The following is a 17,605-nucleotide window of genomic DNA, read 5'->3' as shown; positions in this document are numbered from 1 at the left end:
GACCACAAGGGGGGCGGGGACCCGCGCCTTCTGTATGAGCCTGGTGGCGCTGAGGGGCCCAGGCCAGGCTTCAGAGGCGGCCTTCCACCAACCGTCCCGTCCTGCATTGACCAGCCGTCGCTGGCTTCTGGGCTCCTGGTCACGCCTCCAGCTGTCGTCTGCCAGCTCGGTCTCCAGGTCAGATGAGGGCGCTGGGGACCCGGCGAGGTGCGCCCCCAAGAGTGGGTGTGGATGACCCGCGTGCTGACCGCCTGTCGCCTTTCCTCCCAGACGCTGAAGGAGTGGGTGGCGGTCGAGAGTGACTCGGTCCAGCCCGTGCTGCGCCTCCGACGAGAGCTGCTCAGAATGACGGACCTGGCTGCAGACCGGCTCCGGAACCTGGGAGCCCACGTGGACTTGGTGGACGCAGGTTTTCAGCAGGTGCTGGCATCCCCTCCCGCCTCCAAGCGGCCACTTCCCTGGGCATCAGCCAGGCGTCCCTTCGTGGTGGCAGGATGGGGGTTTGCTCGCCCTCATGCTCAGCAGAAGCAGCACCGCGATTCCCAGTAAGGGCGAAGATCTCCACCTCAGCCCACAGGAGGCTGTAGCATCGGCCTCTCGTCCTGTCGGGACCGGGGGGGGACGGGGGGAAGGTGGAGGGGGTGCATGAAGGCCCCCCCCTTGTGCTGTTCATGTCCTTCACGTGCTTCACATTTCTCCCAGATGGCTCTTTCCCTAAAGTTCAAATGCCTCTTTCTCAAAGGACCCAATCCCTCGTCAGAATCAAGGCTTATTACTGCCCCTCGGGAGTGGACGGGTCTTTAATCTACCCTCCCAGTGTCGCCTGCTTTAGCACTGACGAGTCTGAATAGTCTGTTAACGGGACTGTGTCCACCTGATTGGAGCTAGTAACAGACTCCTAACGCCCTCCATGTCTTTGAATTTTCTGGAAGAACCAAATGGCTTTTTTTTCAAAACAGTTATCCATTTTCCGTCTGCAGCTGCCTGATGGTCAGAGCCTCCCGATACCTCCCGTCATCCTGGCCGCACTGGGGGATGATCCCAAGAAGCCCACCGTGTGCTTCTATGGCCACTTGGACGTGCAGCCTGCCAGCCGGGAGGATGGGTGGGTCACGGACCCTCACACGCTGACGGAGGTGGACGGTCAGTGACACCTCGTGCTGGGCTGTTCTGTGGGTGAAGGACTGCTCCTAGGGCTTAAGAATTCGAGACGTGACTGCCCCGGGCTCCAGGCCTTACCTGTCATTGTTAGGAGTGCAGAGAACGCTGATCTCATGGTCCACCGGTTGGTCCAACGAGGCTGATTTTCTTTCAGTTGTGAAAGAAACCATGAACCTTTGTGCCTCTGGGCAGATCAAGTCCCCATTAGGAGAGGTCTTGGGTTTCAAGGAAAATAGTTGTGTAGGTCACATATTTTCTTTTTTAAAAACACCAAATGTAATTATGTTTCATAAAGACAAGAAAAAGAAAGGTTAATGGAGAGACACATACACCCTTTTTCATTGTCCTGCTAATTGTAAAATCTGAGTGAGAGGCTGTATTACGTGACATTCTGCAACACACCCGCGGGTCTTCTTCAATGAACTTGGATAAGATGGCTAATTACTATTAAGGCCAAAGGGATCTGTATATTTCAAATTAGCTTACGTTTGCTGGCTAGCATACTATTTGTACATAAGAAACAATACTTTGTGATTTCAGAGCAAGACTTCTGCCTAGAAAAATAGAAAGCACCATTAAAACAAGTACCTGTAAAGCTACCTTTGGTTTTGGCTCACTAAACTTGGCAGAGGTGTCCATGCTTTTCTGAAAATTCTTCCCCCATTTTCAAAGGAAAACTGTATGGCCGAGGAACGACAGACAACAAAGGCCCTGTTTTAGCGTGGATCAACGCTGTGAGCACATTCAGAGCTCTGGACGAGGTAGGTGCCGGCTGTGCTTGGGAGCAAGGGTGATGATGGCGATGATGACGGTGATGTGATGATGACGGTGATGGTGATGGTGATGATGGTGATGGTGATGGTGATGGTGATGGTGATGATGGTGATGGTGATGGTGATGGTGATGTGATGATGACGGTGATGATGATGGTGATGATGGTGATGGTGATGACGGTGATGATGATGGTGATGGTGATGATGGTGATGGTGATGATGGCGATGATGATGGTGATGTGATGATGACGGTGATGATGATGGTGATGGTGATGATGGTGATGGTGATGGTGATGGTGATGATGGTGATGGTGATGGTGATGATGGTGATGGTGATGGTGATGGTGGCGATGATGATGGTGATGGTGATAATGGTGATGGTGATGGTGATGATGGCGATGATGATGGTGATGTGATGATGGCGATGATGGTGATGGAGGCAGCTGGCTCTGAGCTGCATGATGTCCTTTACTCTTCCAGCAATCTGCAGAGGAATGTGTTACAATCACACGCATTTTACAGATAAAGAGAGAGAGGCTTGGGAAAGGAAGGGAACGTACTCAAAGCCACCCAGCTGGTTTGGGGCAGGGTGATACCTTGATCCCGTGCTGTTGACATGCAACAATGTGACACAGCAAAAAACATGATGAGCCTGTGGCTACATCACCATCTGCTGGGACTTGTCTTTTTTTATCTTCAACTTATTCAGCTTATCTTTTTTATCTGCAACCCGTCCTTCTTATCACAAAGTATGGTTTTGTTAATAGAGACAGACATACACTTTAAGAAATATATTAGCTGCTTTGCAAATTAGCAGGATAGCAATCTCTGAGGTGTGACGTTCTGTCTGAATCCCTGAGTTCTTTCCATTCTTGTGGGAAGTGGTTTCAATCCGTCCAAGGAGGGGTTATGGTGGGGTGCAGTTTTGAGGGGAGGGCTACTCTCTCAGACCACCAACTAAAACTGTCGTTTGCTGTGCCCACGAGGATGGTTTCATCTCGCACTGCTCTTTTCTCTTCTGGTAATGAGCATGCTTGCACTCCAAACAGGATCCAATCTAGCTGTGTGGCCATGGGTGGGAGACTTAACCTCTCTGGGCTTCAGATTCTGTTCTGTAAAAGTGAGGGTGTTGATATGGGCGCCGGCCCTCTAACACTGGGTGGATTTGATGGTGTGATTCCATCCCTTTCATGCAGAAATGGCCCTGCTAGTCGGTGAGCTTGAGCCTGTGCCAGGGAGACCAGGCCCAGGTATGAGACCCAGCCTGTTCCAGTCTGGGCTCCACAGAGTATGGGCTCTGTAACCTGGGGGTGCAGAAGGAGTTTGTGGGGTCACCTTAAAAATGTGCAGCCTTGCTACCTTTCCCTCATCTTACTTGTGTGGCTGAATTGAATTAAGCACTTTGGAACACTGGGAATTTAAGAGGAAGTGGGGCCCATTTGTTGGGTTCATGGACAGAAAGGGACGTGTCGGCAGTCACAGGGCAAACCCCCGCCAACCATCCCTACCCCGTCCCCAAAGAGGCTCTGGGAGCAGCACACTCCTCCGAGACAGAGGGCTGCGAGGTCGGGCTGGGATGATGTGCCTGTCTGCTGAGGACTGGGTTGGGTCCACCTCCGGGCACCGTGTCCACTTGTCCACAAGGCAAGTGGAGCTGCCCAGCTGCTGCCCGAGGTTCAGGTCCTTGATGCTGCTTCTCCCAAATCCTGTCCATTGAGCAGGTCCTGACGTTGCGTTTTTTCTTTCTCGGAGGTGATTTCATCAGACTCCAGGGGCTTCTCTCTCATGAGTCTGTTGTCTCCTGAGACATAAGCAGAAGAGAGGGTTTCACTGCTCTCACTTGACTGCTTCATCTCACTGAGGAAGACAGGCTTAGTGAATCAGGACGCTTTTCTGCCTGGGCCCTGCTGACCACTGCAAGGTTGTCCTCTTGTTCATGGCACTCCCCTAAGTAAGCCCTTGGTTTCTCTCTCTCTCTCTCTCTCTGTTTTCTTTCTTCCTCCCTCCCTCCCTTCCTTTCTCTCTCTCTCTCCCCCTCCTTCCCTCCCTCCCCACATCCCACCCCTCTCTCTCGTTTTCTGTCCTTCTTTCTTAAGAAGAGGAAAGCAATATTTATAAGACAGGTCCTATATAAAGGTCAAAATCTGCTTTGCTTTTGGTTTGTTTGTTTTTGCGGTACGCGGGCCTCTCACTGCTGTGGCCTCTCCCGCTGCGGAGCACAGGCTCCGGACGTGCAGGCTCAGCAGCCGTGGCTCATGGATCCAGCCGCTCCGCAGCACGTGGGATCTTCCCGGACCGGGGCACGAACCCGTGTCCCCTGCATCGGCAGGCAGACTCTCAACCACTGCTCCACCAGGGAAGCCCCTGCTTTGCTTTTTAAATTTCAACTCTGAAATGTATAATCGCAAACAAAACAAGCAATCCCCACTCTGCCCTTAGAAAAGTCAGTTAATCTCCCTGAGCCTCACTCCCCTCGTCCATAGGAATGCGCATATCTGTCTCCAGGCTTGTTGCGTGGATTCAGTGAATATGGAAAGGTTCCCTGGAGCCTGCGAGTACTAGGCCCTTTATGAGCTCTGGTCTCTTCTTTCCTCGTTCCCTTCTGCCCTCCATCCCCTCTTTCTGTCTTGCTTACAGAGCACTTAAATGTACATCACCTCACTGGATCGTCTTACCCAGAGGCAGAGCAAGTATTAACAGAGAAGTGGGCTGCCGAGAGGTGAAATGGCTGGTCCCGGGTCCCTGGGTGTCAAGGGACAGGGCAGAGACCAAAGCCCAGGCTGGGCTGCCAGCCCCACGTCCTCCTCCAACACTTAATAGCTATTGACTTGTATTTTATTAATCACATTTTGCCAGAAAATTCTTAGGCTTTCCAGCTACTTCTTGGGAATTGTTTTCTAGTTAAATGTTAATAAGGAGCTTTCAAATATTAAGATTTCAGAACTTTAGCGTAACTTCCTAAGACACATAGAAATGTATTCAAGGAATGCATTGAAAAACTTGTTATCCCCAAATGCCCTTAAGCAGCTGAATGACCGAAGGTCACATTTCCTAATACATAATCCTCCACTCATCCTGCCTTTGTTAATCTGGGGCCAGGCAATCCCACTTATTAGAGGTAATGAGTGTGTTTGCATTGCCTCGTCTGCATAGAATAACTGTTCACCCCCACCCTGCACGTGCCTTATGCTCTAGGAAAAGCCGTCGGCCCCTCTTCTCCACACGGCTCTCAAAGATATGAAGTTATAAATTATACAGATATAAAAAGACCAAAACCAAATGGGGAAAGTCACATTGTAAAAATTTTAAAGGCGCTATTCCATGTCCTAATATTAGAGAAAAACTCAAGGTCCATTTTGCTGCAAGATCAAAGCCTTTGAATAAGTTAAAAGGCAGATTGAACTCGTAGCTGAAAGATAACAGATACTTGAAATGAAAATTATCCTGAGGCTTAAACGTTAGACAACCTTTCAAAGAGTTCTCATTTATCATGCTCAGAATTATGAGGACAGAAAAGAGATTTGTAATTGAGTAACCTTTCTGGAAAAATTCCTTCTGGGGAGAAAGAGGAACGGGCTTCTCTGCAGGGGCCGAGCGGAACCCCATATGGTGCACGCAGCCTTTTCTTTAGGGATGCCCTGTCCAGATCCTCTGTCATCAGTCTTAGGTTGATGGCCCCCTGGCCATTACCTTGAATTCTCCGTCACAACCTGAGTTAAAACTTCTTCGTTATAAACAGAGCTTTTGGGAATGTATATAATAATTCAGTGTGTTTAAGTTACATGCAAACAAATCCTGGATTTTAAAAGGTGAAAGGGCAAGGTGTCCAGTTTTTTTGACAGCGTGGTTTGCTCCACTGTTAATTCAGGATCTGCCTGTGAACGTCAAATTTGTCATCGAGGGGATGGAGGAGGCTGGTTCTCTTGCCCTGGAGGAACTTGTCCAGAAGGAGAAGGCCGGGTTCTTCTCAAGCGTAGACTACATCGTGATTTCAGACAATCTGTGGGTCAGCCGGAGGACGCCCGCGCTCACGTGGGGGACGCGAGGGAACAGCTACTTCATGGTGGAGGTACTTGCCAACGGCAGCCGCCTGGAGGTGGATCTGTGCTGCGGTCCCGGCGGGGAGGACAGGGAGTAGACCCCGACCCGGGGGCATGGCCCCGGGGGATCCGGGGTCCTGGGACGGGGGCAGTTCATGAAGACCCCAGCCGTGAACGCATGCGCTGTGTACGTTCTTCTGGAGAGAAGATTCAGAGGGGTTTGTGACTCCCCACGTTTTAGGAACTCCAGCTGTGAAACTTGGAGGCAGGCACGGGGGCACTGGGGTAAGGAGACTGACCGCCTGATCGGGTTCTGGGGATGCTGTGAGCGGCCGTTGCCTGCTCTGCCCACCACGTCTTGGACAGAAAGAGAAGGGGTGCTAGCACCGACAAGGCCGGCACCCGAGGTCTGGCTCATCCGACGAACAGCCTTGAGAGCGCCTTAAGTCTGAGCCTGTTTCCTTACCTCTCAAGTGAGCACAGTAATCCTCCCAGGCTTGCTGTGATCACTAAAAGCGACCTCGAGCTCCGCCCTGACACGTAGTCTGCTTCCTGCTCCTTTTCTATTAATGCAGACAAGCTGTGATGGAGCCTGCAATTTAGAATCAGAAAGTCCTCCCTCATAGAGCAGCTGGAAACCGCAAAGCGGGGGTGGGGGGGTGGTGGGGGGTGGTGTATGAGAGCCAGAGGGCGGGTGCGACCCTGAGCCGGGAAGGGCTTCCGCTCTCCCGCCGGGGTCCCGGGCAGCTGCAGAAGCAGGGTGGGGTCCGAGCTGTGCAGGCCGTGGAACATCTCGCTGTCTGTCGTTGCCCTCTTTCTACTGCTGAGTCAGAAGGAAGTTTCTCTGCAGAGACGTGCTGGAAGTAGTCTCTGTGGGGAACAGGTGGGCAGGAAGAAGTGGCTGGCGGGCAGGTGAGGGTGTTTAGTCCCCTGTCCGAGCAGTGGGATATCGTTTGCAGCTGTGCTCAGGAGCCGGTGGTGGAGACACCCCAGTGGGCAGGATTGATCCAGGGCTTAGGCTGTGCCCGATGGTGTGATGGAGGAGACGAAGTCAGTCAAGACGTTGCCCATGGAGAGGCTGAAGGGATGCACAGGGGCATTCGGGTTGAATGGGGAGAAAAGAAGGACAGGAGGACGAGAGCTGGGGAGGTCTTGGATGGGTCGAGGGACTGGACGTCTTGCTGTGGCCCAGAACGGGGGAGGGCAGGCTCGTGACGAGGGGGCCAGGAGGAGGGAAGCTGTGAGCAGAGGTGGGATAAGGCGGCAAAAGATTTCAGAGGTGGGGCCCTGCGACCCCAGAGCGCTTTGTTAGCATCCCTGCCTGATGAGATGCGGGTCCTAAGCTACAGTGACTAAATGGAAGATTCACCTGGCAGGGCTTTAAAGATGGCGATAGAGGCAGAGAAGGGCCAGCCGCCAGGAAAGGGGAGAGGCAATGGGTCAAAGAGAATTAAAAAACCCAAACTCATTAGAACTTGGGAACCGATTGGACATAATGTGCCTGGGAGAAATCCAAGATCATTTTTTTTTTAAGATTTTTTTTGATGGGGGCCATTTTTAGAGTCTTTGTTGCATTTGTTACAATAGTGCTTCTGTTTTATGTTTTGGTTTCTTGGCCGCGAGGCATGTGGGATCTTAGCTCCCCGACCAGGGATCGAACCTGTACCCCCTGCCCTGGAAGGCGAAGTCTTAACTACTGGACCACCAGGGAAGTCCCCAACATCATTTTAAGGGGATAGATTTATAGGACTGGCATCTCTCCTTGTTTTGGAAACAGCAAGCTAGGAGGAAGTAATTGTAGGAGAAGATGTTTCCGTCTAGACCTCCTCAAGTTCAGAAGCTGGGAGCACACCAAAGTGTTATGTACCATAAGCGACTAGAAGCTTTAGGTCTTGTGAGTAGGTCAAAGGTCAGACCTACGGAAGGAGCGCTGAGAGTCTGGCGGTTGTAAAGGAAGTCCCGTGGGCCTTGAAGCTCTGTGTGTAGAGTGATCCAAGGATTAAGACAGAAAAGAAGTCATCAGAGGAGACGTAAGTAGAATGGTCCTGCAGGAGGACAAGAACAAGGAGAAGAAAGTTTCCCGGAGACTTTTCTTGAAGGAGGGCTGAGCATGAGATGGCGTGAAACCCAGAGCAAGGCAACTGCGCTGCACGTCAGCCGTTAGGCCAAGGAGGGGCTGGTGGTCTGGGATTCGGCACTGTTGGTGGCCAGGCTAGGGCTGAGGTTGGTTTCGGGGAATTCAGTGGGACCTGAAGATGTGGGGGGCAGACGCTCCACATTGTGTGACGGAAGCACGGTGGTGACAATGTCAGCTGACCCCTGAGCACTGAGGGCCAGCCGGGGCGGGTCTGCTGCCTGGTGAAAGGTGTCTCTGAGCAGCCACGGCGAAAAGCAGCTCCCTTCCCGTTCCCTGTCTTGCAGGTGAAGTGCAGAGATCAGGATTTCCACTCGGGGACCTTTGGTGGGATCCTTAACGAACCCATGGCGGATCTGGTCGCTCTTCTTGGTAATGTCTTCTTTCGTTTCACTTTTTAAGCATCAGGGAATCTGCTAACGTAGTTCTGTTTGACTCAGTTGTCTCCCCCTTGGTTTCCAGGCCAGCCCTGAATAAGGGTGGAGCGGAGGAAGACCACGGTCTTAGCTTCCCCCTTGGCTAAACGTTTCTTAGGCTTATTACATCCACGTTGTTTCTCTTCATGGACTGAAACCCTTCCTCAATCCACCCCCTTTCCTTTCACTGGATGTTGCGACACATCTGGCTGTACTTGAGGATAGTGGCAGAGACCTTTCTGGAGAAGCATCCAGAGTTGGTGCCCAATCTACCCACACCTCTTGGCTTCCTTCCTGTGAGTCGCTGTGGTCCCACGTGGCTCAGCGACGCCACTGAGTTTGCTCGTTGCCCCTGCCTGTGACCTCCTCAGGTGGTGGGCCTGGTGGATGCAGGTAGGAGTCGTGTGTGTGTGTGTGTGTGTGTGCGCGTGCGTGTGTGTTTCCAGAGAGCCAGCTTGCCCACCTGACTCACCTGGAGCTCTTGCCTACATTCGGACAGCCCAGCCTCCGGGTGGATCCCGGAATTGAAGGAGGCTTCATCTCCAGGGCCTCGCTTGCACAGTCCTGGCAGGGACACTGCGCACGTTCATAGTCATAATTTGGTTCTTTTTAAAAAAGAGGTTTTCAGGTTACATAAGCCTCAGACCTCGCAATACCTGGATCTTTCTCACCTTTCTCACCGTTAAAGAACAAAGAAAATTTGTTCTTTAACGGTAGTTGCATTATGGTTTTTACCTTATGAGCTATGGAGCATTTGGTGAAGCAGATAAACAAACCAGAAATGATCACGTACATCCTAAGACTTCTTCCAGCAGGTCCGCTGATTAGCTGTGTCCCACAGCCAGGTGTGATGTCCCAAGGGCGACTTTATGCAAATTTTACAACGTGCCCCTTTTGGGCAAACTGCCAAAAAGCACTCCCTCTTTGGGAATCAATTAGCAAAAATCTCTCTTTTTTCCATATTGACACAGTTCTACCTTGGCCACGCCCTCCCGAATCCCCTTGGCCTCGGCAGCCTCCGACAGGGAACTGACAGGGAACCGCCAGCCCACGGGGCGACCTGTTGGGAGGTTGCCTCTGGGTCTTCAGTATCACCTTTATTCTAGAGCTTCCTGCTCCTTCATTGTCCAATTAAATCCATCTATCTATCTACCTATCTATCTCTCTATCCATCCATCCATCCATCCATCCATGTCATCAGCATCTGCTTCTTTTATAGATGCTCATTGATGATTTTTCACTCATTGCTGTTAATCCCCAAACTTTTTCACAAATAACAGAACAGTGTATCTGCTTCGCCACTACGAAAGCTTTTGTGGTTATGACGTAGCTCGTAGACTAGACCTCAAGGCTGTTACGTTTTTGATTAAAGATGAGTATTTATTATGTTATTGTGGTGTGTGTAGGGGAGAGAGGTTGAGAAGGAACGATGACTTTCAGTTTCTCAGGTTTGTACAAATATTCACATACATATATATTTAAAATATTTTTCTAATGAACACATTACTTTTTAACTCAGGATAAGATAAAACTAAAAAAGGAACCTTGTTTATGATGTAAGAGTGTAGCTGAGAACTTGCATGTAACACAGGTAAGTCACTCCAAATGTAACTGATTGCAGAGCCGTGTGTTTCCATCCCTTTGTCGACAAGGTGGACGTTAAAACGGGTCTGACGCAGGCTGAGTCTTCCTGGTGACCGGCTCCTTTCTCCCACTGTCACCTCTGGGATGTGAGCTACTGACAAGTGGCTCTGCTGTAGGGCCCAGGGCCGGTCCCAGGGCCGGTCGCAGGCTCGCTGCAGCCCCAGGAGGGTCCCTGAGGCTCTGCTCCAGGGCCAGGACCCCACGCACCTGTAGCTTCCACCCGCCTTTGTCTCCTGTGTGTCTCTCATAGGCAGCCTGGTGGACTCTTCTGGTCGAATTCTGATCCCTGGAATCTATGACCACGTGGCTCCTGTTACAGAGGAGGAAAAGAGAACATACGAAGCCATCGATCTGGACCTTGAGGAGTACCGGAACAGCAGCCAGGTTAAGAAATTTCTGTTTGACACCAAGGTAGGTCACACGTTGACGGGTAACCTGAAAGAGGAACGATGAAAACCCGTATTTTCCCAGTGCCTAGTTTGCTATGTGCTGCTGTTCTGCACATCTCAGAGCTGAGAGCACATGAGGGGCAGGTTTCCCTTCGCGAAACCTCGTGGTCCTCGTGGTCTAGATCAACTGGGCCTTTTCTTGGGGTCCGTCTGGCACCGGCCTCAGGCGCCTAACCACAGGGCAGTGATTCACTTCACAGCCGTGCGTTTCCAAACTGGCTTATGAGACTCAACCTCACGCCACCCTCAGCCAGTGAGCTGAGCTTCCTATCTATCTGTTTAAAGGTTGAGAATAGACTGAGATCATTTCAGCTCCAAGACCCCTAATTATTCATTTTTTAAAAGACAAAACCAAGAGCTTTATGGGGCTAATGTGTAAATTGCTACGTTGCTGTTTGAGTGTAGTAAGTAAACCCAGAGCCCAAAGCATTGGCTACTGGTAAATTTAGATTTTGTTCTTTTCCCTTCTACTTCTCCTCCTCCTTAAAATAACAACAACAAAACCCAAAACAAACAAACAAAAAAGACCCTTGCCTGCTGTGGTGTTTGGTAGCTCTGGCTGGCTCCTGGGCAGACGCTCCAGGAGAGGGAAAAATGCCGAATACAGGTGGGGAGTTTACTCTTACGAAGTATGTCTCTTGCCTCAGACTAGCTCTCTGGTGGCCACTGGCTCAAATGTCTGTAGATTTCTTTGAAACCTTCTGGAAAATAAAACGCATTTAGCATATAAGTTATCATGGCAATGACTGGGGATAGAAATTTACAATTGAACCCCAGGTTTGGAAAGGGCCCCTTTGCCATCTATTAACTGCAAACTTCAGAGCTGGAGTGGTGAGGGGCCCTTGTCAGTGGTAGCAGCTAGGGCAGGTGAAGGCAGCAGAGGGTCTCAGGTCCTGAGGGAAAAGTCCACCTGTACTATTAGTCCAGACATATCTAAGTAAGGTGCTAATTAACTTGTCATGAATGGTGTCACAGATGTACAGAAATTGGTGATACAAGCAATATAATTCAACTGGGTTTTAACTAAACACTCCTCTAGATAGTAAAATGATTTTATTTTACTTTAGGAGGAACTTCTAATGCACCTGTGGAGATACCCATCTCTTTCTATTCATGGGATCGAGGGCGCGTTTCATGAGCCTGGAGCCAAAACAGTCATCCCTGGCCGAGTGATAGGAAAATTTTCAATCCGTCTAGTCCCTCACATGAATATGTCTGTGGTGGAGAAGCAGGTAACCAGCGTGCGTTTTTCTCCCGCCCAGTGGCAGTGCCATTTCTGAGCGCCGAACACCACAGTTTAGCGGGCAGTTCAGCTGTTCGCATAGAAGTATCATTTTTTTTTTTTCCAATACAAAAGGGACTGGAACAAATGTCAAGAAACTGATAAATTTTTGTTCGGTAGAAACCTCTTTGCTCAATTATACGCAATTATAGTAGTCAGATAAGTAACCGTTTGGAGTTGGAGTGATGGGAAATTTTAAAAAATTAAATGGTAGCCATGAAGGCAAGATTGGTTTTACACCCAGATGGAGAAGCTAACTGCCTACGGCTGGGCTGAGCTGGGACATCTCAAGCTGCAGTCATCAGTTTGTCTGTGATGTCTGAAATCTACACTCTGAAAGCAGCCATTTTAATGAAAACGTTCCTTATCTGGAGGGAGTGCCTGTCTCAGTTATCCACCAGTCATCAGTTTACCCCAAGTTTAACAGAAAGTAGACTCTGAATAAATAAGCTCAGGAAACACCTCATCCCACCCCCGTCTATCCCACTGTCCCTTTCATTGTCTTCTCAGTGCTGATTACATCCTAAAATACTCTCCATCCTTCCTCCCTCCCTCCCTTTTTGTCCCTCTGTCTACAACGTATAAATTCCACGAGGGCAGGACCGTCCTGGTCGTGCTCACAGCTGTGACCCCAGCACCCAGAACAGTTCCTGCCACATGACAGGCGTCCATTAACATTGGTTGAAGCAAATATTGGAAGGATTTTTTTTTCTTTTTTTTTTTGCCGCGCCACGCGGCCTGTGGGGTCCCAGTTCCCTGACCAGGGATTGAAACTGGGCCCTTGGCAGTGAGAGTGCGGAGTCCCAACCGCTGGAGCGCCAGGGAAGTCCCTAGAAGGGCTATTTTAGAGTATGGAGTTGTTCTCAGAGGATTTCCTGACTAGCGGCTGGAACAGAGCCAAGAAAGAGAAGGGCGCTGATGACACGGGTCCTTCACAGCTTAGCTTGGAACTGCTTCCACTTCTCAGAAATTTCCAAACGCATGGTATTCCCCATAAGAGTCATTAAGGTACTGGTAAGTCCAAAAAGAGTGGTCAGTCGTCAGATGGAGAAGTTGTACTTGTATTGTGTTTCATAATTACCAAAATTCATAATAACCAAACGTTAACAGTCAGACACCCTGGTGAGTATGGGGAGGGTCAGAGCTGGGATTGGAGGGTCTGGGGACAGAAGGGGAGTGAGAGCTCGCGTTCCTCCCACTGGCGAAGCTCCCAGTCCTGGAGCCCTGCTCACTCCATGCCATCCCTCCGGAAGAACTAAGGTAAAACCCAAATAGTTGAATTTGTTGGGTTGAGATTTCATCAGTTTCTTGTTGAAAGACGACTGTATGTTCATGGTATGAGAGAATAACTTGAAATTTTCTTTTCCACCTGAAAATGTTCCTTTTAGGTGAAGCAGCATCTTGACTATATATTCTCCAAAAGAAATAGCTCCAACCAGATGACTGTATCTATGACGCTAGGACTACACCCGTGGGTTGCAAATATCAGAGATAATCAGTATCTTGCGGCAAAAAGAGCCATCAAAACAGGTTGGACTTCAGATATTTTTATTTTTTTATTTAAAAATTTTTTTTAACATCTTTATTGGAGTATAATTGCTTTACAGTGGTGTGTTAGTTTCTGCTGTATAACAAAGTGAATCAGTTATAAATATACATATGTCCCCATATCTCTTCCCTCTTGTGTCTCCCTCCCTCCCACCCTCCCTATCCCACCCCTCTAGGCGGTCACAAAGCACCGAGCTGATCTCCCTGTGCTATGCGGCTGCTTCCCACCAGCTATCTGTTTTACGTTTGGTAGTGTATATATGTCCATGCCACTCTCTCGCTTCGTCCCAGCTTAACCTTACCCCTCCCCGTGTCCTCATGTCCATTCTCTACGTCTGCGTCTTTATTCCTGTCCTGCCCCTAGGTTCTTCAGCACCTGCCCCTAGGTTCTTCAGCACCAATGCCCTTCACCATTTCAGTAATTTGCTGAAGGGCACCCAGCTATTAGTGGCAAAGCCAGGGTTTAAGTTCACACCATGAGATTTGAATTTGGGGCAAAATGATGGACTTGAAAACCTCCAGTACTCCTGGAAATGATGACCAACATTTGAAAACATCCTTTTAAAGGCACAGCTGAACTCGCATGAAAGTAAAGGAAATCTTCCGGGATTAACAATGAAGAAGGAGCTCAAATGTAGTGCAGTGAGCAAGTTGACACGGGCCGCCCTGCGGGGACTTGTTCTTCCTGCTCACAAGGAGGTGTGGGTTTTAGTGGTTTCGGGTCAGCATGAAGCAGACAACGAGACCCACTACATAAAAGCCTCGCTCCAAGAGCCACGCTCACCCTGGACGGGGTGTGTGTGTGTGCAAGCTTGGCTGTCCTTGCTTGGGTTTTCGGTGAACACAGAGTCTCCCCTGAGAGTTTTGAACCTTGGACCTGTCTTGGCATGGGTTTGGGTCTTTAATTACTGTGTGTGGTCGTGTTCTTCCCAAGCCCATCCTGGACTGCCTGGCTGGTGCAGACGGCCCCAAGGCAGGCCATGTGAGCTTTGCACTGAAGAAGCTTCCTGGATATGTGCTCCTTGTATAAAATTACAGAACACACGAGAAACTCAATTCCAGCCTATCCGCCTCTAAAACCAGCGGTCTTTTTTACAATGCCATTCTGCTTCTCCAGAGGTAGGGAATAGCTTTATTTGTAATTTCCTCAGCGGTGCCTGTTTTGATTTCGTGTATTTCAAAGTCCTGGACAGGATACATGATTGGTGAGCAGGGACACAGGCCTGGGCTTCTGGCTGCCCGGGGAGGAGGAACAGCCAGTCTTTTCTGCAGCAGGAATGGGACACTGTCAACAGTTGCGAAGTGGGGGGCTCTCCTAAAAGCAGGGGGAGTTTTGGGGTCTCTCCAAACGTTAGGCGGGAAGACACTGGCAAGTGTTTATATAGACGATGCACTATATTACAGTTGGGCCTTGGGCCACACCCCCAGAGATGCTGGAGCTGGAACTGGGGGTCCAGACCTCCTTGGAGCCCTCACTGTCTGTCAGGATTATCACTACAGGGACACAGACATTAACAATCACAGGACAAGTCCAAGACCTAGAGCCGTGCTTCTCTGCATAATCATTCCTACTGTCCCAGTTGTAGCAGCATTTTGCCAATTTTGGAGTGAAGAAAAGAGGAGGAAGGGTTAGGAAGGTAAATGTAATGCCCCTGAAGAGAGGCGTGTGGTTGAAATGTCAAGGCCTGACGTACTCTTGCAGGAAGGCATGGGCACCTTTGGGCCTGTTTGTGTGCTGGACCAGTTCTGCTAACAAAGTCCATCATCTTTATTCACATTCACACCTTGCTCTGTGGGTAAGGAAGGTCGGGCACGCTCTCTCTTGCAACTGTTTCATTTTTCACTCCTGCTCTGTCACCAGCAACTTGTCCTCTAGCCTACAAGGTTTGAACTCATCTCTTTCCAGACCCTAGGATATCCGTTAAAACTATTTCCTGGGATACCTTGAAAGTTGAGCACAAACGCTGAGACATTCAGGTGACGGTTGAGTACAGCTATTTATTTGTATATTGGTTACAAACAAAAAAACAAAGAAGTCCCACCTTCCCAATATTTAATTCATGCACCAGCCATAGAAGTGGGCATACCATCTTGTGCCGCTCCTGCCAAAAATGCATGACTTCTTCCAATCAGGAGAAAGCATCAGACAAACCTAAACTGAGCGACATTTTACAAAACAACTGATGAGTACTCTACAAGAGGGTCAAGTTCATGAAAGTCAAAGAGAGGCTGAGAACCTGTCACAGACTAGAAGAGACTCAAAAGCAATGACAAAATGCAGTGTGGGATTCTGGATTCAATCCTGGTATAGAAAAAGGGAAAAAGTGGTAAAATTCCAATCAGGTCTGAGTTTACTTAATAATATTATTCCAATGTTAATTTCCTATTCTTGATAATTGTACAATAGTTATATGTTAACATTAGGGAAAGTAAAAGGATATATGGGAACTCTGCACTGTTTTTGCAACTTTTCTGTAAGTATAAAATTAGTTCAAAATATAAATTTAAAAATATTTTTAAAAAGTAGATAATTGTACTTCCCTGGCGGTCCAGTGGTTAAGACTCTGTACTTCCACTGCAGGGGCCTCAGGTTTGATCCCTGGTTGGGGAACTAAGATCCCGCATGCTGCATGACCAAAATAAATAAAAAAAGTTTAAAAGTAGATAATTGTAAAGAAGGCAACCACAGTTTTCTTCTTGACTCTGTTGATGATTTTAGAACATAAATTATGTGAAATCAAGAAGCTTACCGAACCCAAGTATCAAATTTAATGATTAAAACAAAGAAGAAGAAAAAGACAAAGCAAACACTACATTTGAGGAGATTACTGGGGGTAGTCTTGTCATTATTTTACTCAAATGCCTTCTTTTCCTGTGCTTCATTCAGTGTTTGGGACAGAGCCAGACATGATCCGAGATGGATCAACCATACCCATTGCCAGAATATTCCAGGACGCCATCCAGAAGAGTGTGATGATGCTCCCGCTGGGTGCGGTGGATGACGGGGAGCACTCCCAGAAGGAGAAGATCAACAGGTTAGTGCGTCCTGTAGGCGCTCGCCCCTCACTGCACAAGCCTGGGTCCTCACACCGGTAACCTCCAGACAGGCTGCATACTTCAGATGCAATTTGTCATCAAGTCTTCCTGTTTAAACTGTAGACTACTTTCCCTCTGTCATCTGAATGAGAGTAACAGTGTCTCTATTTCTTTTGTTAGGTGGAATTACATAGAGGGATCCAAATTATTTGCTGCCTTTTTCCTAGAGATGGCTAAGCTGCATTAATCATGGTAGGAACCTTCCAGCCTAGGCCTGACCTACTGACAGATCCCCTTTCACACAACCCTGGGCAGGAACAAAATCTAACTATTCAGAGGAATTTGGTCCCCCAAATAATGTTTTCCCTTGGACATCTGGACCAGTAATAAAATATTTCCAAGGCGCAGACATCGGACGTGGTTTTGTGTCACCGTGCACACCTTTCTAAAGCCACAGCCACCTTCAACAACCTGACTTCCTTGAGTCCTGCTGCGGCTGCCCCAGGCCTGGACTCACGGTACCCTTCAGGATGAGGACAAGTCTCTGATGAGATTCTCCGCTTGCAATTTGATTGGTGTAATCACTGCAGTTTGCGTTCTAGGCCTCTAAGTGCTTGACACACAGTCATCCCATCCGGTGACTGTCCATCCTACGTCACCCCTGCTTTTACCACTTGTGCCCTTTATCTTATTGACAAACATGTTGGTCTCCAGCACTGCCTACTGTAATTTCCCTGTGGGCTCATTTTTAGAGGCGTTACTAAAGCATGATACCGCATTAACCTCTTGCTTCCCCTTCATTTATTTTTCCTGCTTCTTCAAAAGTGCTGAAATGGAAATGATCAATATTCATATGCTTACGCCATCTGGGATTCCTTGTGCGAAAATGAGTACTTTCTAAGTTCCAAGCCTCTTTACCTTTGCTGCAATTGATGCCAGCCGACTGCCCCTCCTGCAGCCTCTTCTTTCTTCCTGCCCCGTCAGTGAAGGCCTCCTTGCTCTCTTCAACATCTGCGCACCTGTCAATGCGCCACAGCAGAATTAATCCTGATAGAATTTCTCTCACCCTGCGGGAACTGTACTCAGTGACTACATCTAATAAATTGCTCAAAGCTTTTAATA

General features: G+C 49.0%; 1 protein-coding gene across 1 annotated transcript in view; it reads left to right on the top strand.

Annotated features, from left to right (window-relative positions):
• Positions 1-17,502, top strand: part of CNDP1 (carnosine dipeptidase 1) — a 31,384-nt gene extending 13,882 nt beyond the window's left edge. The window contains exons 3-12 of the mRNA XM_060122032.1: positions 271-420; positions 981-1,143; positions 1,834-1,922; positions 5,803-6,003; positions 8,396-8,480; positions 10,419-10,579; positions 11,685-11,849; positions 13,288-13,429; positions 16,335-16,482; positions 16,664-17,502. Of these exons, the coding sequence (XP_059978015.1) occupies positions 271-420; positions 981-1,143; positions 1,834-1,922; positions 5,803-6,003; positions 8,396-8,480; positions 10,419-10,579; positions 11,685-11,849; positions 13,288-13,429; positions 16,335-16,482; positions 16,664-16,730 (1,371 nt within the window). The 3' untranslated portion in view covers positions 16,731-17,502. The remainder of the gene's footprint in view (positions 1-270; positions 421-980; positions 1,144-1,833; positions 1,923-5,802; positions 6,004-8,395; positions 8,481-10,418; positions 10,580-11,684; positions 11,850-13,287; positions 13,430-16,334; positions 16,483-16,663) is intronic.
• The last annotated feature ends 103 nt before the right edge of the window (positions 17,503-17,605 follow it).

This window comes from Lagenorhynchus albirostris, chromosome 14 (genome assembly GCF_949774975.1).
Source record: "Lagenorhynchus albirostris chromosome 14, mLagAlb1.1, whole genome shotgun sequence".
Classification (NCBI taxonomy): Eukaryota; Metazoa; Chordata; class Mammalia; order Artiodactyla; family Delphinidae; genus Lagenorhynchus; species Lagenorhynchus albirostris.
The sequence above is the reverse complement of the archived record's forward strand: the minus strand, read 5'-3'. Positions and strand labels throughout refer to the sequence as shown.